The sequence below is a fragment of the Uranotaenia lowii genome, unplaced genomic scaffold, assembly GCF_029784155.1.
Source record: "Uranotaenia lowii strain MFRU-FL unplaced genomic scaffold, ASM2978415v1 HiC_scaffold_433, whole genome shotgun sequence".
Classification (NCBI taxonomy): domain Eukaryota; kingdom Metazoa; phylum Arthropoda; class Insecta; order Diptera; family Culicidae; genus Uranotaenia; species Uranotaenia lowii.
The window spans coordinates 6,994-32,879 of record NW_026598349.1 but is presented as its reverse complement, the minus strand read 5'-3'; the positions used below and the strand labels follow the sequence as shown (position 1 = coordinate 32,879).

At 36.3% G+C, this 25,886-nt stretch overlaps 2 protein-coding genes across 2 annotated transcripts; one reads left to right on the top strand and one right to left on the bottom strand.

Annotated features, from left to right (window-relative positions):
* Positions 1-6: 6 nt before the first annotated feature.
* LOC129760100 (AP-1 complex subunit gamma-1-like) lies at positions 7-23,888 on the top strand. The gene is made up of 5 exons (XM_055757682.1): positions 7-97; positions 178-298; positions 22,139-22,421; positions 22,485-22,910; positions 22,978-23,888. The coding sequence occupies exons 1-5, from the start codon at positions 13-15 to the stop codon at positions 23,197-23,199; spliced, it is 1,137 nt and encodes a 378-aa protein (XP_055613657.1). The 5' UTR covers positions 7-12; the 3' UTR covers positions 23,200-23,888.
* On the bottom strand, positions 23,469-25,886 carry LOC129760101 (dynein light chain roadblock-type 2-like). Its single transcript, XM_055757683.1, has 3 exons — positions 25,728-25,886; positions 25,586-25,664; positions 23,469-23,967 (listed from the first exon to the last, which is right to left on the bottom strand). The coding sequence occupies exons 1-3, from the start codon at positions 25,728-25,730 to the stop codon at positions 23,756-23,758; spliced, it is 294 nt and encodes a 97-aa protein (XP_055613658.1). The 5' UTR covers positions 25,731-25,886; the 3' UTR covers positions 23,469-23,755.

The following is a 25,886-nucleotide window of genomic DNA, read 5'->3' as shown; positions in this document are numbered from 1 at the left end:
TCCATCGGGAACATGAATCAACTGGAGAACCGTCAGCCGCTAGTTCAGGTGGCCGTGTGGACACTCGGCGAGTACGGAGAAGCGGGCCATTTCGATGGTAAGTTACAGCATTCTGTTCTGTTTGCTTGGCTTCTTCAGCACTTCACCAATTTCCTCTTTTCGTTCTTTCTAACACAGAGAACGAGCTAATCGAGCATTATCGGCAGCTTTTGTGGGCTCCGCAGCTTTCCATCACTACCAAGCAGTACATTCTGGTGTCCCTGGCGAAAATCAGCGTCCGCATGGAGCATTGTACCGCGTAAGTACCTACACCTACTTTCTCTGGACTTAATCTATTCACCACACGGCCGGCCGTCGTAGTCGGTGCGAGCAGGTGAACTATTAGATTTGACATCTAGGGTTGTCAAATTTTTTTGGGAAATCTGATAATTGATATCGTTCCTTAAATGAGGAAAAGAACTCAACGGTTTGCCGTCAACATTCTCAAAATTTTAATTAAATTTTTGTCAATTTTGCCCTGATGATTATAATTTTTTCCGGATTTGTTCGTATTTCGTTTTTGTTAAACATTTGTCGATTCATATGGGCCTATTTGAATAATATAAGGCTTGGCAAATGTCAGTCAGTTTGAACACAAAGCTATTTGATAGCCTATTGATCAATATTATTCCATAAGCAACATTTTATGAAGTCTTTTATACAGCGGATATTTACGGGGTTTTAGCAGCTAAAAGTGGTTTTGAATAGTAGACATTTTAGTTCATCTGTGGTTTAGGTCTTCAAAGAAATATATAACGAGAGGCCCGACTTGCTTCCGGTTTTAAGCAGGTGGCTTAAGCGCCACTTACGTTTGGAAGACCACCTACCATTTCTTATTTTGCCCAGCTGATGAGACTCGGTCGAGTGTTCCTTTTTATTCCCTATTTTGGGAAAGAAGCGGAAGGGACTCTAAAATGGGATCCGTACTTCGACCCTTAAGGGCCGCCCTGAAATCGAGACAAAACCCGGGAGAATTTCGTTGAAATGAGAGTTAGCTGTTCGTTACGAAAGCAAGCTAGGGGTGCTAATCATTTGACGGGATCAAACCCCTTTAGGGGAAAGGTTTCCTAAATGGGCCTATCGGGTTAAATGACCCTACGGCTGTTTGATGAAATGGCTGACTGGGCAGCTTACCTGACCACTGCATTTTGAGGGTGATACGCTTAGAACATAAGGCAAGAAAGAATTTTATGAATTCACAAATTCAAAAAAATTTAAAAAATCATACAAGGTTTTGATAAATTCTGATGTAATATTTCGACTTTTAAAAATTATACGTAAAGAAGCTTAAAACAAAAACTAGGATGGTTTTTGTTTCTTATTCAAATGAACTTAAGAAATTAAACATATTTCAGCTTTTGTGGAGGTTTAATAATGATTAAATAGTGAAATAATAGAGTGTTTTTGTATGCCCCCATCATGTTTGTAAAATGCCTCCATCCTTAAATAACAGGTTAAATATAATAAATAAATGATTTTTATCATTGAACCTTCAAATCTAAGCTCTGAATAACATCTTTAGAGAGAATTGAAGATCTAAAAACAGATTTGATAAAGTTTTTCTCATGGATGAACTGCCTCCATAGTATGGCAACCCTAACTTTTGTTTTCTTCCATAAAATTTTAATATACATAGATTTTTATAAAACTTCAACTTTGTCGTACGGAAATTATTACTTTCTAGCAGTTTCAATGAAATTATACGGAAATATTTCCCAAAAAACAGAAATTTTGTTCAAAACATAAATAGGCGCATTTAACCCGCACGGTTTGAGGTTCGGCATTTTAGACAACACTTACAATAAAATCGTTTTCTCGGAAACAGAAGAAAATTTTAACATAAAAATTACTACATTTTATAGAAAACAGATGCCTGCACACGTGTATCTAGTTTTTGTACACATATCCGATGTGGTATTTGATTAAATCTGTTTTCTGTTTAATAGGCGCATATAGCCCGCTCCTCCCCTACCTGGACCAAAAAAGAAGGAAATCGATTGGATTCGCGGCCAATCTCCGCAGCAAAGAAACAAGTAATAAATCCCGAACAACGAACAGCGTGTGACTCCATTTCCAGTTGCCAGTCGATCATCGCAAAAGTAGTCGCTATTTAATTACAATAATTTAATTCGTTTTATTGTCTTTAATACTGTTTAGTCCTAAACGATTTTCCCTCTTTCTACACCTACCTAGCAGTGCATTTTGGTGGAGACGCTTGGTTTTTAATAGCTTAACGATTTTGCGTAGAATAAATCATTCGATTTTTGTTTTTTTTTTCGATTTTTCCACCTTGTGAAAAGGTGGAAACTTTTTTCGGTTCGCCAGTCCAAAAAACACGATTTTTCACCAGAAAGTGCCACTTCGTTCATCTGGCTCAACAGAGACGGTTAAAGCTGCGAAAACATAAATATAAGAAACGCTAGAGCATATGGGTGGGCTGATAATGAGTACTCACTTCTGATCCTGCCTCCTCTAATCACCGAACGTAAGTGAGTTTGGAGTCTCAATTGTCCTCGGATCGACCTGATCTAGCTTGACTTCGCAACCGGAACTACCCGATACAAACAAGTCTAATCGCGAAATCAAACAACTACATCCCAATTCGCGAATTCTTTGAATAGTCCTCGTCTTCCCCTTCTGGACCCGAATCATAGAAGCCTAACTTTTGCTTTGCCAAAAATAGGTGCACAAAAGCCTCCGAAAGAAGTCATTCACCTGACGCCAACATAAGAAAGTGGTCGGTAGCCTATAGAAGATAGCATCTTAAGTCACGTGTTTGCCGCCAGAATTGTGTCGCTCACTCAGATGGGTTAAAGGGTGATACGGTCAAAATTTGGACAATATCAACTTGACGTATTTCTTTCAATATTGCATTTAAAAACCTGAACACTCCTCATTTTGAAGGTGTGTGTGTAGAATGTTGCTCCTATTTTGATATTGGAATTCACTCTTGAGTTGTCAAAATGCCGACCAAGGAAGAAGTGCAGCGTATCAAAATCTTGCTCGCGCATCGTGAAAATCCAAGCTACTCGCACGCAAAGCTGGCAAAATCGCTAAAAGTTGCCAAATCAACCGTTACAAATGTAATTAAAGTGTTTGGGGAACGTTTGTCGACAGCCAGGAAGTCTGGATCGGGGGGGAATCGAAAACCGGAAGTCGCTGAGACGACAAAGAGAAATGCCGGTAGTTTCAAGCGAAACCCTAACCTCTCTCTCCGAGATGCCGCAAATAAGCTGGGTGTATCGTCTACAACCGTGCATCGAGCCAAAAAACGAGCCGAACTATCGACTTACAAGAAGGTAGTGACTCCAAATCGCGATGATGAACAAAATACGACGGCCAAAGTGCGATCCCGGAGGCTGTACACGACGATGCTGACGAAGTTTGACTGCGTGGTAATGGACGACGAAACCTACGTCAAAGCCGACTACAAGCAGCTTCCGGGACAGGAGTTTTATACGACAAAAGGAAGGGGAAAGGTAGCAGATATTTTCAAGTACATGAAACTGTCAAAGTTTGCGAAGAAATATCTGATTTGGCAAGCTATCTGTACCTGTGGCTTGATAGCAGCATTTTCATAGCTTCCGGGACTGTCAACCAAGAAATTTACTTGAAAGAGTGTTTGAATAAACGTCTGCTGCCTTTCCTGAAGAAACACGGTTCTTCCGTACTGTTTTGGCCGGATTTGGCATCTTGTCATTACGGTAAAAAGGCCATGGAGCACCGCCAAGGTACGCCGCCAACAACGTACAGGTGGTTCCCAAGGACAAGAACCCCCCCCCCAACACGACAGAGCTCCGCCCAATTGAGAAATACTGGGCTATTGTGAAGCGGAACTTAAAGAAGACCAAAAAAACTGCTTAGGACGAGCAGCAGTTCAAGGCAAACTGGCTTTCTGCGGCGAAGAAGGTGGTGAAGGTGGCTGTACAAAATCTGATGGCAGGGGTTAAGCGTAAGGCCCGGCAATTCGGATTTGGAAAAGCGGAAGCGTAACTGAATATTTTTCCTGAATTTATACTAATTAAACTTGAAAAAGAAATTTAATTTGATTTTTTTTATATAAACGATTTCACCGATTGACACGCGTTTTCCCTTGACCGAATTTTGACCGTATCACCCTTTACAATTGAATCTATCGTATTTATCGTGAGACGTCAACCAGGAATGTATAGTTGAATCTATTATATTTATAATTGAATGCCAAACATCAATCATACACGTGTTGTTGAATCTATCATCACAGACAAACAGACATGACACTCCGAAGAAAAACTATCACATTTTTCGCAAAACTACTTGCACTGCCATCTGGTGTCGACATTGCCTATCACGACAAAATGCAGGCATGAACCGATGAGGAAAATTTAAAACCATCATGATACCCATGAAATCAAACTTATCATTTACCATTGTAAACAAACAGAATGGTCTGAATTATTGTTAGAATCCTAAGTTCAATTAAGAAAGTGCTTTTACATGCATGAATTCCTTATGGTGCCCGGATAAAAAATTGGGCTGTGCTGGAAGCCATTAATAACATATTGACAAAAATACGATGCTCTGGATAATACCAAATTCAACATCTTTAATGCATATCTGATTTGATTAACTGGTATTCCGGTTTGAAACTTACTGAGTGGGACCAAATTGAAAAGAAAGCTCCTCCATGCAGTTTTCCCTGAAAAAAAATTTTGGTATCGGGGTTTTTTCTACATGAAAAGTTTTCAATAACTACATCGACCTAGGGACACATAACACTTCTTTTCAGATAATTAGGTATTCCGATTGAATTAACATGACAAAATGTATGTTCTACGTTACTTTTGGGCATTGAATCGCCTCCAAATGATCTCTTTTTAAGTTAAAAGGGCCTTTTTTTTCATGATTCTGCATTTGATTTTTCAACATTCGTTTTTTTTTTGCAGCAGCTAAATCAACAGGAACAACCACATAAAAGTCAAGTTTAGTCATATGCGTTAAAGTAAATAAACACAGCCTTACAGAAAAGGTATTCCATTGTAGTTTATTTCAAAAAATTTAATTTAATTTGCACTAGAAACATTGCTTTACATTTGCTTTAAAAAACCTCACAGTTGCAGCCAAATTGCATAGATATGTAAACCAACGGATCTCTAGATAAGCCTTTTTTTCTTCGGTTAAAATATTCCATACTGCTATCCAATTCCATCTTCAACTCTCCAGATTTCAGGGAATAAAATGAATAAACGATCCGTTTGAATGGAACACGGGCACAGAAAGTGGAGTTTCTACGTAGTATTTTATAAAATTGTAAACTAAAAAACTTTGCAGATTTTTTTATTCAGGTACAGCGTTGTTTGTTTACTTTACAGTTTGATGTGTCTCAAACAAACAGCTACTATGATGAAAAAGTTTTAATTTTCAGACCAGTGCACCCTGGTGGCGACATTGCCTAGCTTTCAAAAATCTTTAACCGGTTTGCGAAAACCGGAAAAAGAGTGTCCCGTCTGTTTATCTGTGCTATCATATTAACAATTAAATCAATCATACCATTACAGTTGAATCCATTATATTCATAGTTGATTCCGTAAAGTCAATCATCAGTTTGTAGTTGAGTCTTTTATTTTTATAGTTGGATGCGAAAAAATCAACTACGCTACGATGATTGGTATAACCATCTAAAATAATTATATCAACTGTCTTTTTTCTCCGTGTAAGAAGTCAGTAGTGACACATGAGACTGGTCTCATGCCTTACTTTGTCTTAGGTTTCAGGTATCACGTCTCAGGACTTAGATCTCAGGTTTCATACATCGAGTCTTAAGTTTCATGCCTGTGGTTTAAAGTTCCATTTTTCGTGTGTCAGCGCTCAAGTACTATTTTTAATTCGCTCATTTTCTATTAACCGTGTTGCCAATCTTTCAGTATACAAGTTTCGTTTAATCTATTTATAAATACTAGCCTTATTTCCTACACCTACAGCACGCGCACTGACACTGGAAGCACGCGCACTGTCACTTCGACTTTGAACTCCCATAACTTTTTTCTTTTATGATATTTTTTGAACAAATTTTTTGCATTAGATAGATCAACTATCACACTATTATATCACAAAATTTGAGCTTTCTAGAGTTTGTTTGGCCTGAGATACAGTAATTCTACGAAAATCGGACTTTTTGGACTTTTCTCATTCAAATATCTCTGAAACTAAGCTACATTTTTTATTGAAATTTTGCAGAGTGGTTGTTGAAATATAAAGCTAGCATGTCTGAAGTTTTCGAGAAGTTCTATCGATGAGATCAAAAGTTACTCGAGGTGCAATATTTCAGGCATGAACCTAGAAATGCGATTTCTATAGAATTTTGGACGATTCACGAAAACAATATCTTTTCCATTCACAAATCAGTCAAATAATGTCTTACAGAAGCAATGAAAAAAAGAAAAAATGGAATCAATGATCCATTTGTGTTTTGAAATCACAATCTCGCGAAATTGTTTTGATTTTTTGGTTGAAATAGATTTACTGATTGTTAAACAGAGAATATGATTTTCCTATGGAAACATTCGTCCAAAATTCTATAGAAACCGCATTTCTATGTTCATGCCTGAAATATTGCACCTCGCGTAACTTTTGATCTCATCGGTAGAACATTTCGAAAACTTCAGACATGCTAGCTTTATGTTTCAACAATCACTCTGCAAAATTTCAATAAAAAATGTAGCTTAGTTTCTGAGATATTGCAGTTTGAATGAGAAAAGTCCAAAAAGTCCAATTTTCGTAGAATTACTATTTCACAGGCCACACAAACTCCAGAAAGCTCAAATTTTGTGATATAATAATGCGACAGCTGATCCATCTAACGCAAAAAAATTGATCAAAAAATATCATCAGAGTAAAAAGTTATGGAAGTTTAAAATCGAAGTGACATTGCGCGTGCTTCCAATTTCTATACAATTACTTATGAACGGTACTGTACCAATTTTTCCTGAAGACCTTTCAGGAAGAGAATTTTTTGGATCTATTTTTCATAACCTGGCAGGATAATTCTGCTTTGAGGGAACCGCCAATAACATGGTCAGTGTGACACTTAACTTTTTATTTAATTTCTTTTCGAAAATAGAATTTTTCTTAGCACAATGATTTTGACATACGCGGATTATATTCGTCGTCGTACTCCGTCAAAGCCTACTTCGGTTTTCACTCGCCCACTCGCATTTCTTAGCAAACATTTTAACACAAGTTCGTAAAGTTAAACAAACGCTTCGATTCTGGGTACGGTGTTGCTCTTTTACTTAAATGGCTACCGTCAACAATAAATTTTATGAATTTTAACGAAGTCGTAAGGTTTTTAATCTGTTATGCGTGGCATTAGACTGAGTCGATTTGGGGTCATTTTTGAATTGCTCAAACCCTGGGGTCTACAAAGATTTGATTTGGTTCAAAACTCATCCATGAATTCCATCCAGAATTTATAAATTAGCACAAAAACCATAATAGCAGGCTCGGTTCCACTGAAGAAACGAAAATGATGTTGATTTTTAAGTACAAAATATTGAATTTCCCCAAACAGACTTTAAAGAATAAGTTTACTCATGTAAACGTTACTTAAAAATTTAGCAAAAAATCATGGATAAGCTTTGAACCAAAACGAAGCATTTAAGACCCCAGGGTTTGAGAAATTCAAAAATGACCCCAAATCGACGCTGACTAGCCTGACATTGCTCTGAAATAAAATCATCGCAAAAACTGGAGTCATGGAAGTGCTGGATTAGTAAAGGCTTTTCATGTAATATACAATTTTACTGTAAGAATTTAATTTATAGTGACAAAGAAATTTAGTGAACTGTGTTCCGGGTTTCTGCGTTCCGCTGAAAGCCTCATTTGAATAAGATAAAATTAATTGCATTGTTGCGATAAATGGTGCACGAAATTAACGGCTTGACACCGCAGCGATTCAATTGAAAATGTTGACAAAATACCGTCGTCGCTCGAAGGAACTGATAAAAAAAGCACGTAAGGTACATAAACGAACAAACGCAAAAAAGAAGTCAAAATGAAAAATGAAAAACAATAAATCCGGCTACAAATGTTAAACATTTTTACTCGAGTCAAAACACAACCTCGTTGTTTTTTTTTTTTTCAAGATAGGTGGGTTCGGTAGACAGACACCCATGATAGTGGGTTGTTGTATGTAGCTCATTCATCGTTATCAGGAGATTCTTTGTTTGTATAGCCTAGAGAAGAATGAAAAAAGAGTAGCACCGACATTAACCACCATTTCCGTTCTGATAAATTCCCTTGGAACAGATTTGGAACAGTGATGTTCAGGATTTCGGATGTTATATTCATAAAATGATTAAAATTTTAAAATAAAGTGGAGCTCAGAACCTTACTAAAAATGTTGTATTTGAATAAATTTGGATTATTTTTTTTCTGATTTGAGTTTCGCTGAAGCTAAGCGACATCCCGAACATGAAACAGCTGGGGAATATCCTGTGAAAGTCGTCGAGGAACCGGAATTTCACACCAAGTGACGAAGCTCTGATTCAGCTGATCGTAAAACACACACTCACGAAATCGTGCGAACAGATTTCACTTCACACGGGATAGGACAGGGCTCCAGCCAAGAGAGATAGATGATGATGGTGGCGTTTCCGCTTCGTGTTTGCCCATTTACGATCCCGGGCACGTTTGGCGTGTTTGATTATTAGGAGGACCAAAGTCAGATTAGCCCCAGAGCAGGATTGGGACAAGTGAGCTAGCCCAACCACAGCAGCGTGCCGTTCTGGGGCCATCATCGAACTCATTATCCATTTAGCAACGTGCGGCCTGGTGATAACTTGGGAGAAGAGGAAGTGGAAGTGGGATGAGAAGAAACGAGCCTTCTATTGACGTTCTGGCGACGAAAGTCGAAGGCAATGTTTGTCACAGGTGTAATTTTGTCTATCGAGATAGTTAATTGATTTTAGGGTTACCAGACTACATAGAAGAAATTTTGTGTGGCGCTTAAAATTTTGACAAATTTGTTTCGTATGACTTACATCTGGTTCCACGAATAAGAAGGGATTTCAGAGGATATCGAGATAACCCCAATGACTTGACTCATTCAAGTGGCGACGACTAATCTAAAAAAAAATAAAATTGAATAACAAATTTAACAGAAGTTCTCGAAGTTAACATTCGGCTAAATAAACTGTATTCGAGGGCAAACAACTAGGATTGGTCGATCTTGGATCGATCAATCGATCGATCTTCGAAATTCACATTTTCGATGTTTTGGATCGATTCTCAAGCATGCAAACAATCGAAGATTCGGTCTTTCGATATTTTGGATTCTTTTTCTCACTTATTTGAGACGTTTATACTATAGGTATAGGATTTATGTCCGTCTGTATCGCATTGAATAAAATTGAGAATAGCTTTCATGACTCTTCATTTGGCATAAGGAAATTTTACAGATAGGAAAACTGTATTTTGAGTTATTTCATGTTATTTTGGTCATTTTGGATTTGGTGGCCTCAATTCATCAAAATCTTAATGAAAAAATAAATTGAACAGTCAGAGTCCAGGGAAATAAATTTATTAAAAAATAAAGACCATTATCAAATATTACGTTAAAAACGTAGAAAAGCATAAGGGCTTGTGATAAAGCTCAGTTGGCAAGTCAGTTGCTTCCTGACCCGATGTCCGTGAATTCGAACCCGAATCGAATACCGATCACAGTTGTACCGGAAAAGTTTTTCAATGACTGTCCGCCAACTGCAATACTGATATAAGTCGCAAATGACATAAAGATGTTAAAACGACTATAATCGAAACAAAAAAAAAGTAGAAAAGTATACCATTTATCTGTTCATAATTGAGCTTATATAATCAAGAAGTTATGATGCAGAGAAAAAAGTGATCAAAATCTCCAAACTCCCCTTCCAAAATGCCAAAAATTACTACCGAACTTAAATGACAAAAATTACAAAAACAAAACAAAAATGACAACAATTACAAGAAAGACAAAATTGACAAAACTAAAACAAATTTAAAAAAAAAACAAAGATTACAAATGTATGTATGTATGGTTCCCCCATCGGTAGCAAGGTCCTGCCTATGTCTGTGTGGCTTGGCCTTCGAATTTCTTCTGGGGCTTCCACGGTCCGATGGTTCGTCGAAGGAAGGCATCCAACCCTCAGAAACCTACAATGGCCGGCTACCCGGTAAATTTGAATCGGCAGGGAGTTAACTCAAATCGCCAGAGGGATCGTAACGATCTCTCTGGCGATTTTGCATCATCACATCGTTAGAGAGGAACACACCATACGCGTGCCTTGGGTGAGTGCCACGAATTAAGCTAAGACACGCCCTCCAGAGAAACACACGAACACAATCCGAATCGTGTTTGTATGTTTCCCTTCGAGACGCGTGTTTGCCTGCCTGAGAAGTCGACCTCACCGTACGAGCGTACGATTCAAACTGATTTCGCATGTACGCATTAGCATTCGTTGCCTCTAGGTAGGCAGGACAAACCGAATGAGAAAATGTGCGTTCTTGGAGTGTCGCCGAAATTAACCGTTTTATTCTAAGTTCGGTGACTCAACTCTCAATTTTTTACATGCTCTGTCGATTTTTGAGAGGACGTGCTTACTGGGTACCCGTGCCGCTTGCAATTATTTCATTGGATTATCCCCAGATGCATTCCTTCTAAAAGTATATGATTGAATCTGCTAATTAAGGAAATATATTATGTTGGAACAAATTGTTAAACAAAATAATATGAGCTTATAGTATGATATTTGATATTACCACTTAAAAAATTTATATAGGTAGTAATAACTATAATGATATTTTAAAAGGATACATTTTTTATAGATACTATGACTTTTTTTAGCATTCATAATTTTGAGTATAAATTATTAAAAATTTACGGCAACAGATATAAAATAAAAAAATGATATGAAAAATTACTGAGATGATAAATTACGGAGATGATAAATTACGGAGATGATTTACTAAAATGGAAACCAATTCATTTCTAGATTTTTAATAAGAAAAAAGGACAAATGAACATTATTTTGAGGCACTGTCCTGTTGTACATTTTTAGCTGTTTTCTAGTCATGTAGGAAGAAAATAGAGAGAAAGAGAGAATTGGATAGATCTCACCGGGATTTCTACGTGTCCAACATTTGACAGTGTTGTCCCTTGCTTGCTTGGTTCCAGCTTCCAGCAGAAAATAAATGTTTCACTGCACGAATTTCACATCTCACACTGCTCAATTTTCTTGCAAATTCAACACCAAGGCTGACCCGACACTGATTCGAATTTTTCTCTCTTTCATGCAATTTATTTCGGCTTCCGCTCATATGCAGAACACTGTCTGGTTACAGTAGAGCCCCCCTCGCGCTCAAAATTTAATAGAGCTACTCTCTTTTGACTCAAAGAGCCATTTTAACTCTCCGCTCTTGCTTTTTTTTTCTCGACAGCAAAAATGCCATCTGCCTAGACCCGTCGGAGAACATTTTTCACAGCTACAAAACTGTTTTTCACAGCCCCGATGTTGTTTCCTGTCTTCGTTTCCAAAATCACATCGTCAACACTTCGCACTACACTAACGCAATCACCACTTTAACCAAAATCAACAACAATATTCGCGAAAACTTCACCAAGCCAAGCGCTAAACACGTCCGAACAGGATCGCTTGCTCTCGCGGAATGAAAAAAAAAAAAACAAAAAAAAACAAAGATTACAAATGTGACAAAAATACGAAAACGCCCAATTTAAAAAAAAAAAGAAATATCCAAACCAAAAAGGTCAAAACTAAAAAAAATTATAAACAGATAAAAAAAAAATATCACAAATAAAAAATGACCAAAATGCGAAAATTACAAACATTACTAAATTGACAAAAATATCAATAGTGGTAAACGTGAAAAAAAAAATTACTCAAGTTTGAAAAATGACAAATACATATGCGAGAATCGAAAGAAATGACAATAATAGCAAAAATTAAAAAAATATTAGGGGAGAGTGGGGTATCGTATAGTGATGCGCGAGCGCTCAAGAGCCGCTCATTTGAACCGGTTCTTCAAAAAGAACGAACGACCCGTGGCTCTTAAAAAAAGAGCCGCGGTTCAAAAATGAACCGTGACCCGCCGCTCAACACCGGTTGAAATATTTAACCGCTACAACCCGGTAAATTTGAATCGGCAGAGAGGTAACTCAAATCGCCAGAGGGATCGTAACGATCTCTCTGGCGATTTTGCATCATCACATCGTTAGAGAGGAACACACCATACGCGTGCCTTGGGTGAGTTCCACGAATTAAGCTAAGACACGCCCTCCAGGAAACACACGAACACAATCCGAATCGTGTTTGTATGTTTCCCTCCGAGACGCGTGTTCGCCTGCCTGAGAAGTCGACAGCTACGATTGAAAGCACACACGGGACACGGGGACAAAATGCGACCACACCATGCGAGTGTACGATTCAAACTGATTTCGCATGTACGCATTCGTATTTGTTGCCTCTAGGTATCTCGGCAGGACAAACCGAATGAAAATATTTGCGTTCTTGGAGTGTCGCCGAAGTTAACCGTTTTATTCTAAGTTCGGTGACTCAACTCTCAATTTTTTGCATGCTCTGTCGATTTCTGAGAGGACGCGCTTACTGGGAATATGCAAGAGCGGAAAGTGGAGAGCCGTCCGTTCTTCGAATCAAACGAGTCACGGTTCGTTCGTTCTTTCCAAAAGAGCCGGTTCAAATAAACAGCTCCTGGTTGTTCTCCCATCACCAAACAAGCAACACAAACTGAAGAGCGGAGAACAGCAGAAATCCGTTCGTTCGCTCTCCCGAACCAAAAGAACCGAGGTGGGTGGTGGGTGGTTAAAAAAGAGCTACAGGACGGCTCGAAAAAAAACCGAACAGAGCATCCGAGCCGAGCCGAGCCGTTCATTTGATCAAATTGAACGGCTCTCCATACTCTGCTCTTGCCGTTCAGATTGTGAACCACAGTTGAGCGAGTCGCGGTTCTTTTTTGAGCGGTTCTTTTTTGAGCCGTTCTTTTTCGAGCCGTTTTTCGACTCTTTTTTGAACCACCACCCAGCACGGTTCCTTTGGTTCGAGAGAACGATCGAACGGCTTTCTGCTGTTCTTCGCTCCCCAGTCTATGTTACCTATGATTTGATGGGCGAAGAACCGAAAGCTGCTAATTTGAAGCAAAAGCAGATCAACACACAAAAAAGGGATGCGCTGGATTGTTTGATTTTTCAGCCATATCTCGTAATCCGTATACGTATTCGTATACAAAATTAACAAAATTCAGATACTCGAAAAATGTGAGCCTATAATGTAATTTTAACTTTAATTTGGATAATGTGAGAAAGCTGCTAAAGTGTGCTAGAGATAAATGAACGAAAATTAAGGACTCCAGCGGACATGTTTCTGTGTAATTGAACATGTTTTTTTATAACATTAAACGTTAATCCCGAGTTTATATTCGTAGTAGAAGTTTAATACGTAATGTTGCTTTGAATTTAGCACTTTAAAAAAAAGTTATTTATAATTTTCATTAAATTGCTGGATATTTTAATATATTAATTACAATTTCATAATATTTATTCAATGTTCAAAAATATTTATGGAGTGAGTATGTCCACGTAGACATGACTCAAACTCCTACCCCCTCTACATGGAAAATACCCCCAGCTCCCCCAACCCCCTTCCCTTAGGTTGACTACGTGGTATGTGAACGGCTCCAGTGTTAGCTGCGTGACACGGTTCAATTTTGAGCCGTTCAAATGAACCGGCTCATTGAATTGAGCGAACGGCTCTGAGCCGCTCATTGAAATGAGCCGTTTTGCCCACCTCTAGTATCGTAGACCATGGGGAAACGTGGGCCACTTTTAATATCTCAGATGTGTGTTGAGAAAAAAAATCTCTAACCAACTGTCATCGTCGTCGCTCTGCGTGAGCATATATTTCTATATACAGACCCCGTTCGATTTTGGCAACATTCGATTTTGGCAACATTCGATTTTGGCAACATCCGAGCAAAAACCGTTCGTTTTTGGCAACATCTAAAAAAGAGGTTTTTTGTTTTTTTTTTATTTTTATTTTCTTTTAAAATTAATCAAAATTAATGTAAAACGCAATATGAGCATGAAATTTTTCAATTCGGCTTATTTATAATAGTTTTAAACAGTAAAAATATGAATTTTTCCATGTTTTACTGCTTAAAACTAATATAATTGAGCCAAATTGAAAAATTTTATGCTAATATAAGGTTTTACATCAATTTTGACTAATTTGAAACAAAAATTTCAAATAAAAAAGTGACAAAAAAACCGTTCGATTTTGGCAACATTCGATTTTGGCAACATAAAATTTTCGGGCGTGTTGCCAAAAACGAACGGGGTGTGTATTGTTGACTGAAATACGCATCAAATGCTTCTTTTATTTATCAAGCTAAAAAAAGTTAGAAAAATTTACTTACATAATTAAAAAAAACACCCGCTAATTTCATTGATGGGGAACCCAAAAGTGCATAACAAACATATGCTCATACGCTTATGATCTTAGTTTTGCCATGATCTTTCACGTGGACAAGGAATTTTTGATGAAGCATAAATAAGTCACACAAACGCAACCAATTTGCAAATCATAGCTTGTGGGGAATCGTGGGCCACACATCTTGAACCACCTATATTTTTATATTTTTATACACATTCAGAACTTAAAATACGTTTTTCCTATCTGTTAAGTTTTCTTATGCCAAATGAAGAGTTATGAAAAATATTTTGTCTATCCTATATAAGAAATTTTGCCAAAACGTTAGCGAGCCAGATTTTGGAATCTATGCGATCATACACAGCTCTCTTTTTTATTTCATCATCTGAAATTGCTTCAAAATAACGAATTGAATTAGAAAATCACAGTTTTGGGTCAACTCATAAACTTTGCATGTTATTTGGTCAATTTGGATTTGGTGGCCCATGATTCCCCACCATTTTTCAAAATCCATAAAATATTGCTTTTTTTTTTCAAACAGTCCGAATTTGGGGAAAATAACTTTTTTTAAATTATAAAAAATACCTTATGATACCTTGAAAACGTAGAAAACCATACCATTTTTTATTTTCATTTGTTCTTTTATAAAAAAGAAGTTATGGAACAACGAAAAAAAGTGACCCATGATTCCCCACTTTCCCATACAAAATGACTAAATTACAAAAGTTATAAAAACTACAAAAAAATACAAGAACAACACAAAATCACCAGAATTACAAAAAAAAAATACAAAAATAACAAAAACAAAAAAAAAATAAAACTGACAAAAACTACAAAACTAACAAAAATTACAAAAAGAACAGTATACACAAAAATTTCAAAAATGCTCAAAATACTAAAGTTACAAAAATATCAAAAATTACCAAAAATTACAAAATGACAAAAATTTATCGATACAATTATCCAAAATTTCAAAAATGACAAGAAATAAAAAAACACAAAAAATTAAACAAATAACAAAAAATACCTACTAAATTTACAAAAATTACAACAAAAATTACGAAATTTATTAAAAATAAAGAAAATTTGCATTTTTTTTTTTAAACAGAGATCAATTATTGCATACATGACAAAAATTGCAAAAATAACAAGAGTTACAAAAAATTTTAAAAAAATATCACATGCACAAAGTTCAAAATAAAATTTTATTATCTACATATTGTTGTGATTTTTGTTAGGTTTATGCATTTGCCATTTTTGTCATCATTTGTCCCAGAAAGTCTGTTTTAAGAGTCCAAAAAATGTTATCAAGTCCGGCTGAACTGAAACTTTGCAAAAAACAGTTTTTTTTTCATTTCTGTCATATGAGACCTTCAAAGCCAAAGGGGTATAAGATAGTCTTGTCAGATGGATTTCAAAAAAGTGTAGGAAAAAAAGTGGGACACAGCCGTTAAAAACGGAACATTTTAAAATGTGTTAGGAAAAGGCATGATGCCGTTATCCGGGGTAAGATTGATCACTTTTTCAATATTGTTCGATTTTTTTTCTGTTCAGGGGAATTTGACATATTTCATATTTTTAAAACTAGTATTGGACTATGAACGTAAAACATGGTTGCTGAAATTTATTAGATTGCTTTCAATTTGATTTGAAAATCGATTTCGTCTTTGTTTAGAATTTAGTGCTTTGGGGTAACATTGATCAGTCTCTATTTTGACGTTTTTAACGAGTTTTCTTGATCATACAAAACACCTTCACAATATTTACAAATGCTAGTTCATCAATTGCTAAGGCAGTTCGGAACAAACTGAAATGATATAAAATTAATCATGAAACTCTACAAAATTGAACATAACACTTTCGGTGGCTCAAAGATACTAAATTTATAACTTTTGGTTCAATGAATTCTGAGATGTACAATGCTGAATGTCAGTGTTTCTTGGTTCAGATTTCTACGCGGTCCAAAATAAACAACATCGCGGTCCTTACGGCGCATTCGTAAACTGATTTTTTTGAGTGATGCATCGCTTTGTTTGGTAGATGTCAAATCACCTTCCAATGCTTTTGCATACAGTTTGTTTAATTTACTAACGCCAGCATCGATAAAAAGAATCACTTCGATAGAAAAAATCAATTTACGAACACGCCGTTAATGTGTTTGGGCTAAACTAAATAAAATCGAAAGATGGGCAATGATGTTGCATAAATTAAGGGGTTAAATTTTCTTAACATTACTTTACAAAATTTTAACTACAAAAAATGAAATTATGGCTTCATTCAATTCCCTAGGCCCTCGAACTATTCCCCTTTAATTTTTTCCGTTGATAGGGTTTCCAGCCTTTTGTCCTAAACTAGCTTACATTTGAATTCCACACCCAAAATTCAGCCTCTGTGCCAATGGCGTGTAGTCAATTTCATAGCATCATTGGTACAAGAAGATAACGCGACCGGCACTGATTCGATTTGCGCCCACCGGCATTAACCTCCCAGCGCAACCGAATTGCGTATGTCTGAATGAAACAAAATAAAAACGTTTTCGCGTCCCTCCCCATCGCATCACAAGCCGAAGAAGGATGGAAATAAATACCGGCCAACACCAGGCAGCCAGCGAACCGAGCACTGTGCGTGTGAATGTAGCAAAAGCAACAACAAAAACATCCTTCTAATTCAATCAACCGGCAAACACGGCTAAGCTGTGCGTGTGTATGTAGCAAAAGCAACAACAAAAACATTCCTTCAATTCACAGGCAAACAACACCTGCCAAGCTGCCCGGCTTTAGCAGCTGTGTATATGTAGCGTGTGTATGTAATAGCAGGCAGTAAGCAAAGCACAGTTCTCATTCAATGGGTTTCCCGTTCCTTCACTCCCGATCCCTTTCCCGTTTCCATCTTAAGGCAAAGGAATGCATTGAAAGGAGGCCAAACGCCGGGAAGCCGCTGTTGTACGTTTTTTGTGATTGATCGGTAACAGAAAGCCTATGACAAATATACCTCGTCCTGCATGAAGCTCGAATAGTACACTGGTTAGAATGTCGGACTGGCAAGACGATACAATTGGTGATGTGAGTTCGATTCTCACTACAGCGCTGTGGTTTTAATTTTTATTTTCTTGTTTCTGGGATGAATTATCCAATAGGAAGGAAATCCCATAAAATGTTTTTCTTGTTTCGCTTGAATGTAGTGGTCATCATTTTGGTTGGGAGCCGAGTCCTTATGCCAGTTACGGTTTTTCAAACATACCGTCTTCGGCACAGTGCACATTTCAGAGCATTATCGGCACAGAGATTTGCTAAAAAGGCATTGGATTTTTGCAACCTCTTCTATGGGTGCAGCAATAAGAGTTTTAGCAAAGTTGCTATATTTTAGGAAAGTTAAATCCTGAAATCAAAGTAACAGAATATTTCAGGAAAGTTCAGCATGTGACATCGAAAAAACATGGAGAGAATACTTAGCTTTTACGCTTTTCTACACCCAAAATTCAGCCTCTGTGCCAATGGCGTGTAGTCAATTACATAGCATCATTGGTACAAGAAGATAACGCGATCGGTGCTGAATCGATTTGCTCCCACCGGCATTAATCTCCCAAGTTAACCGAATTGCGTATGTCTGAAAGAAACAAAATAAAAACGCTTTCACGTCCCTCCCTATCGCATCACAAGACGAATAAGGATGGAAATAAATACCGGCCAACACCAGGCAGCCAGCGAACCGAGAACTGTGCGTGTGAATGTAGCAAAAGCAACAACAAAAACATCCTTCTTAGGCTGATGTCATGCTGAAACAACTAGCAACGCAACGCAACGCAACGTTCCAATAAGATTGCGTTGCAACGCATTGGTATGTCATGCTGGCGCGACCTGTCACTTTGAAATTCCCTACAAATCATCACTTCTCTACATCTGATAATGCTTTGAATCGTCTCCTTTCTTTCCGGAGCCATCAAAAACTCATCAAATCACGACCCGGATTGCAAGAATGCCGAAATTTGAACCGACAAAATTCCTTGTTTTTTTTGCCGGAACTAAGAATTCATGAAAATTTTCTCGCCGATTAAGATAGTTTTTAGTTTATTATCACAAGTTCGGACAGATCTTCGTACTATTGTGCTTAAAACCCGGAATCACTGCTTCAAATCGAGAAAAAACAATGTTCCTATTGGATTTCCTACTAGTCGCGCTACTAAACACATTGGCATCAGATTGGTCGCGCTACACAAAGCGACCAGTATGACAGGTCTGCGCGATTTCCATGGAGATCAAATGAGAGCTGGTTAGTCGTGTGAACGTTGCGTTGTAGGTCGCGTTGCTAGTTGCTTCAGCATGACATCAGCCTTATTCAATCCCTTCAATCTACCGGCAAACAACCACGGCCGAGCTGTGCGTGTGTATGCAGTAAAAGCAACAAAAAAAACATTCCTTCAATTCAATTTGCCGGCAAACAACCACGGCTAAGCTGTGCGTGTGTATGTAGCAAAAGCAACAAGAATATATTCCTTCAATTGACCGGCAAACAAGCACCGGCCAAGCTGCCCGGCTTTAGCAGCTGTGTATATGTAGCGTGTGTATGTAATAGCAGGCAGTAAGCAAAGCACAGTTCTCATTCAATGGGTTTCCCGTTTCCTCCACTCCCGTTCCCTTTCCCGTTTCCATCGCAAGACAAATGAATACCTTGAAAGGAGACCAAACGCCGGGAAGCCACTGTCGTGCGTTTCTTTTGTGATTGATCGGTGGCAGAATGCCTATGACAAATATCCCTCTTCCTGCATGAAGTTCAAATAGTACACTGGTTAAGATGTCGGTCTGGCAATACGATTTAACTGATGATTTGAGTTCGATTCTCCCTACGGGCGCTGTGGTTTATATTTTTATATTTTCTTGTTTCTGGGATGAATTATCCAATAGGAACGAAATCCCATAAAATGTTTTTCTTGTTTTGCTTGAATGTAGTGGTCATGCATCATTTTAGTTGGGAGCCGAGTCCTTATGCCAGTTACGGTTTTTCAAACATATCATCTTCGGCACAGTGCACATTTCAGCGCATTATCGGCACAGAGATGTTCCAAATAGGCATTGGATTTTTGCAACCTCTTCTATGGGTGTATAGACCCGATAATTGTTAACTTCGGTTCATCCGGGAATCCAATCTCTGATGAAAATTGGCATGGTTTGGTATTGGGCATCAGGTTGAAGCAGCTGATGGAACGATGCTTGATTCGAACTTTTGCAATTTTTTTTATAATGAAGAATGTTGCTTTAACTAAAATACACAAACAATAATAAAATTAAATAAAATTCAATACAAAGAATAACAAGACAAAAATAACTAAATTAAAATATTTCAAAATTGACTAAAATGACAAACATTTAAAAATAAACAAAATTGTCTAAATAAAAAACATACTAAAATGGAAAATTTAAAAAGGAAAAACGAAACTACAAAATTTCATCAAATATTAAACATAACTTAAATTACTAAAGTGTAGATTAACAAAAATTACCAAAATGCAAATATTACAAAAATAGCTAAATATGCTGTGACTATAACAATTAGAAAAAAATACAAAAATTTAATAAATAACTATGTAATTTAAATTGAATTGTTAATTGAATAATATACAACGATGAACAAAATTAATGAAAAAAAATACGAATGTGACAACATTACAAAAACAAATTGCATTAAAAGAAAGCTTAAAAAATTACAAAAAGGATAACAAAAAACCAAGTGTTTATGACAAATTAAAAAAAAAAGATTTTAAACAAACTACAAAAAGGAAAGAAATTAAAAAATAGAAAATGTCTAAACACAACTTATAAACCCACTATTTTTCAGTATCCTAAAAAATACGTTTTTCGGGTTAAACAGTCAAAGCGTAGGGAAATAAATATTTTTACCAAATGTTATTTTAGAAACTATTTGATCTTGTATAATCAAGAAGTTATGGATCAAAGAAAAAAAGTTATCTAAAATACCCCAAACTCGCATACAATTTGGGATAAATATTAACCCATTGGGCTTAAAATCCCGGAAATAAAATACTCCCATACAAAAATGATAAAAATAAAAAGATGACAAAAATGATAGAAATTACTTAATTTACAAAACCTAATAACTTAAATTACAGATAAATAATGACAAATGTTACAAAAATGACACAACGACCTAAATTACAAAAAAAAAGACAAAACTGAAAATGCGAAAAAAACAATAAATGTTAAAATATTATTTATAATATTAGTTTTAACTAATAAAAGGGAAAAAAATGACAAAAATTACAAAATTTACCAAAATTCGAAAATGACAAAAAATTACTCAAATTAAAAGTAAGCCTAAAACTACAAAAATTACAAAACAGAAAAAAAAATTCAAAAATTCAAAAAAATACTGACATTTGAATTACTATAATTAAATCAATTACCAAAAATTACAAAAAAAAAAACAGATATTACAAATTTACAGAATTGACAGAAATCACAAAAATTACACGAATTACAAAAATGACTAACAAACAGTAATTATAAAATTACAAATATCACAATAATCAAAGATATTACAAAAATTCAAAATGCCAAGATTGCAAAAACTTCAAAAATAAGAAAAATTACAAAAAAGTATGTACCAAAATTAAAAAAATAACCAAAAAAGCAAAAAATACATAAATGATGAAATTTACAAAAATAACAAAAAAAAATACAAATTAAACGAGAGATGAACCAGCTGAAAGCTGAAAATCTCTATAATAAAGATATTAAAAAAAAACAAATTAAACGAAAATTATTTTAAAATACCAAAATTTCAAAAAAAATACAAACATTACTAAATTTAAAAGAAAATTACAAGATTATACAATAATAACAAAGACTTCAAAAATTACAAGAATTACAATTTTTTTTTAAAAAAATCTTTGTAAAAATCACAAAATTTAAAATAAATGTTGTCATTGTTGTCATATTTGTTATATTTGCCATTTTTGTCATTTGTCCCAGAAAGTCAATTTTTAGATCCAAAAAATTGTCAGTCCGATTGAACTGATGAAAACTTTGCACAAGACGGTTTGTTTTCGGTTCATTAACAAAATGTCACATGGTCATGATGGGAAACTAATCTAGAAAGAACTAATCCGCTGACCATGGCCTATAGGATAGCGTTTAAGTTTTCTAAGACAAAGGTCATGATATCGAGTCTCGGTCACGGCATACATAGTAGGTACTATTTCTGTGAGCTGGTGGTGTTAGCATTAGTAATTATATCCTTGAAAGATGTACGCTTTAGTCTTAAGTAGAATCCAGATCTCTTCAAAGAAACATGAAGTTTCACTGAGATCCTATTTGTAAATAAAAAAAATCTAATCGTTGATACCAACTCAGCAATTCTCCCCTCGGATGGAGTTAAATATCTTCCTGGTAATCTTTGGATAGCTGGGACAGAGAACTTACCAGGTAAAATTAGTCCTAGAAATAATAATTTTGAAGTTTTTCGTATTTTGTCAACAATTTTGTCTTTTTCTGAGTATTTTTTTTAATACGAAATGTAAATCGTTGAATAACTATTAATTAATTAAAAAAAGAATGCTCCATCCATGCCTTTATGCCAGATGAATTTAAAATTCCTTCCCTATCTTGCAGTAACATCCAGAACATCATCAACTCGTTCCGGGTCCACCTGAACATAGATCTGCAGCAGCGGGCCGTGGAGTTCAACCAACTGTTCACCAGCCATCAGCATCTGCGGGCAGCCATCCTGGAGAAGATGCCAACGCTCAAGATCACCGACATATCCACCTCCGAGTACAACTCCGACTTTGCACTGACGACGACAACCGCTACTTCATCTTCTTCGCCTTCTTCGGGGGAGTCATCGGCAGAAACAAGTCCAGGCCAGGGAACGTCCCCCAGCAAGGAGCCATCGGTTTGTTAATGTGTTTTTTTTGTGTCATGATCATATCCATTGAATTTTATGATCAATTTTCAGAATCAAGACATATTACTGGACTTGTTGGGAGATTCCTTCGTAAGCAGTTCATCAACGTCGGAAACAGCAGCTACACCTAGTCCTCTGCAACAGTCAACACCGCTTGAGATTGGAACTCCCTCAAATGTATTGTCGCCAAACAGGGACATCCTCGATCTGTTGGGTTTATCAAATAATAATAATCAAGATTCAGGACTGTTTGTGAATCCATCGTCAAGTGATGCAGTATTTAACGGCTTAAACAATAACTATGTCCAGCCTTCGGTTCCAGTTGGATCACAGGAATATTCCGCAACCACCATATCGGTTTACAGCAGGGACAATATTGACATACGGTTCATTTTGAAACGTGAACAGGACCATGCCGTGGTGACGGTTAAAACGACTAACAACTCGCTTAATATGCTGGAGAAGTACATGTTCCAGGTGATATTGGGTGGTTGAATCTTCTTTTTCTGGGTTCAATGATACATTTTTTTTCAACTTCCAACAGGTGGCTGTTCCTAAATCGTTTACCATCCAAATGTTGGAACCCTCTAGCACCGTCATGCTGCCAGGGGAATCTGTAGTGCAGGATATCAACGTATACCGAACGGCGGGACAACCACCTGGGGCCTCGCTCCGGATGAAGGTTCGCTTCTCGTACGAAAACGGCAACTACTCGATGATGGAACAGGCCGAGGTCAACGATTTTCCCCCGGATCTGTTCCTATGAATGGGGGAGTTTCCGCCGCCCAGAAAGCGCAAAACCCTGGCCGATTACCATTGCTCAAAGGGCATCGCGATGATCGTCACCATAGCCTCAGCTTCAGCAGCAGCAGGAACAGGACAGCACGAAAAGCAGGGCACAATTTTCCACACAATCCTTTCTAGATCTACTAAATCAAACTACAACCACAAACTAACGACTGCTACAGCAACAAGTGATTTCGGGTACGTCTAGCGAACGCTCTGAATAATAAAAATAATACGCAAAACTGAAACTTCGGCTCAATCAAACTTGTTTCTAATCATTATTATTGTTGATAAGATTTTATCGAAAAGAAGAAAATATAGAATGTTTTATTGTAGAGTTTTAAACTGAAATTACACAAGTGCATATAGATAATTTAAATAAATACCAATTCAAACTGTCACGTCCCGCATGTTCGCTTCATTTCTGGTCCTCGCCTGGTTGTTTTACTTCTTCACACACAGGAAAGAAAACTCTCGACTTGGTTGGGTGCGCTGCTAGTTGTAATGAACGAAGAAGCTAAACGACTTAATCTCGCTCAATCCGTGGGATTTTGGATCACAATCAGCAGGAAGTCCTTATCTGGGGCCACCATAATCTCGTGCTTCTTCGAGCGAACCCTCAGGAAGGTGAGATCGTTCGATGGATCCAGATCACGAACCACGCTCCGGGCTTTGTCCGATAGCTGGCTCATCAGACCGGCGTACTGGACCGTAGTCGTGTTGTCTAGGGTACTTTTTACTGGAATGCCTGTAGTAAAAAAAAAAATATTAAACTGTTCTTCTAAAAGTTTCAAGTTATACATCCCAATCTATAGTTCTACATCAGAAATCAGAATCAAAAATAAGAAAATTCTCTCTGAAATTAAAACAATTTTCTGAATTGACATTTAACACAATTTTGACAATTTATTTAATTTTGATCATTTCGTCGACCCGGAAAATTTGATAATTTTTTATTGTTTTGAAAATCATGAAAATTTTGAAAATCAGAATTTAAAACAACACTTAATTATTTGGTTGTACATATTTCAGTAACGAATAATAAAACATATTAAAAACAACAGGCACGAATGCCATTGGAATGGTAAAATTTCTTTAATAAAAATAAAAATAATATAAATAATCATTTTTGTTTAAAGTAGTTTTAGGGATATTGCGGTTGTTTTTACAGATTTGGGAATTCTAAGAACTTTTGTAATCTCTTATTGAACAATAATGTTTTGGAGAAATTGGCAATGTCATTTAAAATGAAGTAAAAATTTGAAGAAAAAATCAATAATTTCGACCAAATATCGGCTTCAAACATGTTCAGTTGCGTGATCCTAATTGAGAAATATAATTCCACTTAGTTATTGAATGGGTAGTTTATAAAAAAAATTCAAAATTTAAATTTGATAGAAAATTCAGATTTATATTCAGAATTTAAATTCAAAATTCAAATTCAGAATTCAGCTTCAGATTTCAGATTCAAATTAAGATTCAGAATTCAGATTCAGAAATCAGATTCAGAGTTCAGATTCAGAATTAAGATTCAGAATTCAGATTCAGAATTTAGATTCGGAATTCAGATTCAGAATTCAGATTCAGAATTCAGATCCAGAATTCAGATTCAGAATTCAGATTCAGAATTCAGATTCAGAATTCAGATTCAGAATTCAGATTCAGAATTCAGATTCAGAATTCAGATTCAGAATTCAGATTCAGAATTCAGATTCAGAATTCACATTCAGAATTCACATTCAGAATTCAGATTCAGAATTCAGATTCAGAATTCAGATTCAGAATTCAGATTCAGAATTCAGATTCAGAATTCAGATTCAGAATTCAGATTCAGAATTCAGATTCAGAATTCAGATTCCTAATTCAGATTCAGAATTTAGATTCAGAATTCAGATTCAGAATTCAGATTCAGAAGTCAGATTCGAGATTCAAATTTAGAATTCAAATTAAGGATTCAGATTCAGAATTAAATTTTAAATATTTGATTGGGTATCCAGATTCAGAACTTTTTGCTTACTTATAAATTCAGAACTCAATATTTAGATTCAAGATTAAAAGCAGAATTTAGCAGAATTCAGATCCAGAATTTAAATTTAGATTTAGAATTCCATTTCAGATTCAAATTAAGAGTTCCGATCTCAAAATCAAAATCAGATTCAACATTCTAATATTTAGGTTGTAGCCACCTGAATTCCAAATCATCCGAAATTCTTACGAACATTCTAAACCCGATAAATTTTCTGAACAATATCGATCTAACGGAATATCTTGATGCGGTTACTAGGGTTGACCCAAAAACCGGAAATCGAACATACAAGGTACATATTCCCATATATTTTTCTTTCTCGAAAACCCCATCGACTCACCTTCATTGTTGACCACGATGGTTCCGACGACGCCCTTGTGGGATTGGATCCGTTTTAGGGTTTCCTCGACTTCTTGGGACTAAAAAGGGAGAAAATGAATGAATTGATGATACTGATTTGTTTTCCTGCTGTTTTTACTTACCATCTTTGAGCGCTACCACGTCTTTAGATTGTTTTAAGATAATTAACTTTTTGGCTACTATTAGAACCGAACTAAATCCAGGAAATTCGATTTTCCAGCTGCTGAAACCGATTTTTCCCGACCCAGAAAAATGGAAATCTCTTGTTGTTGTGCCAAACG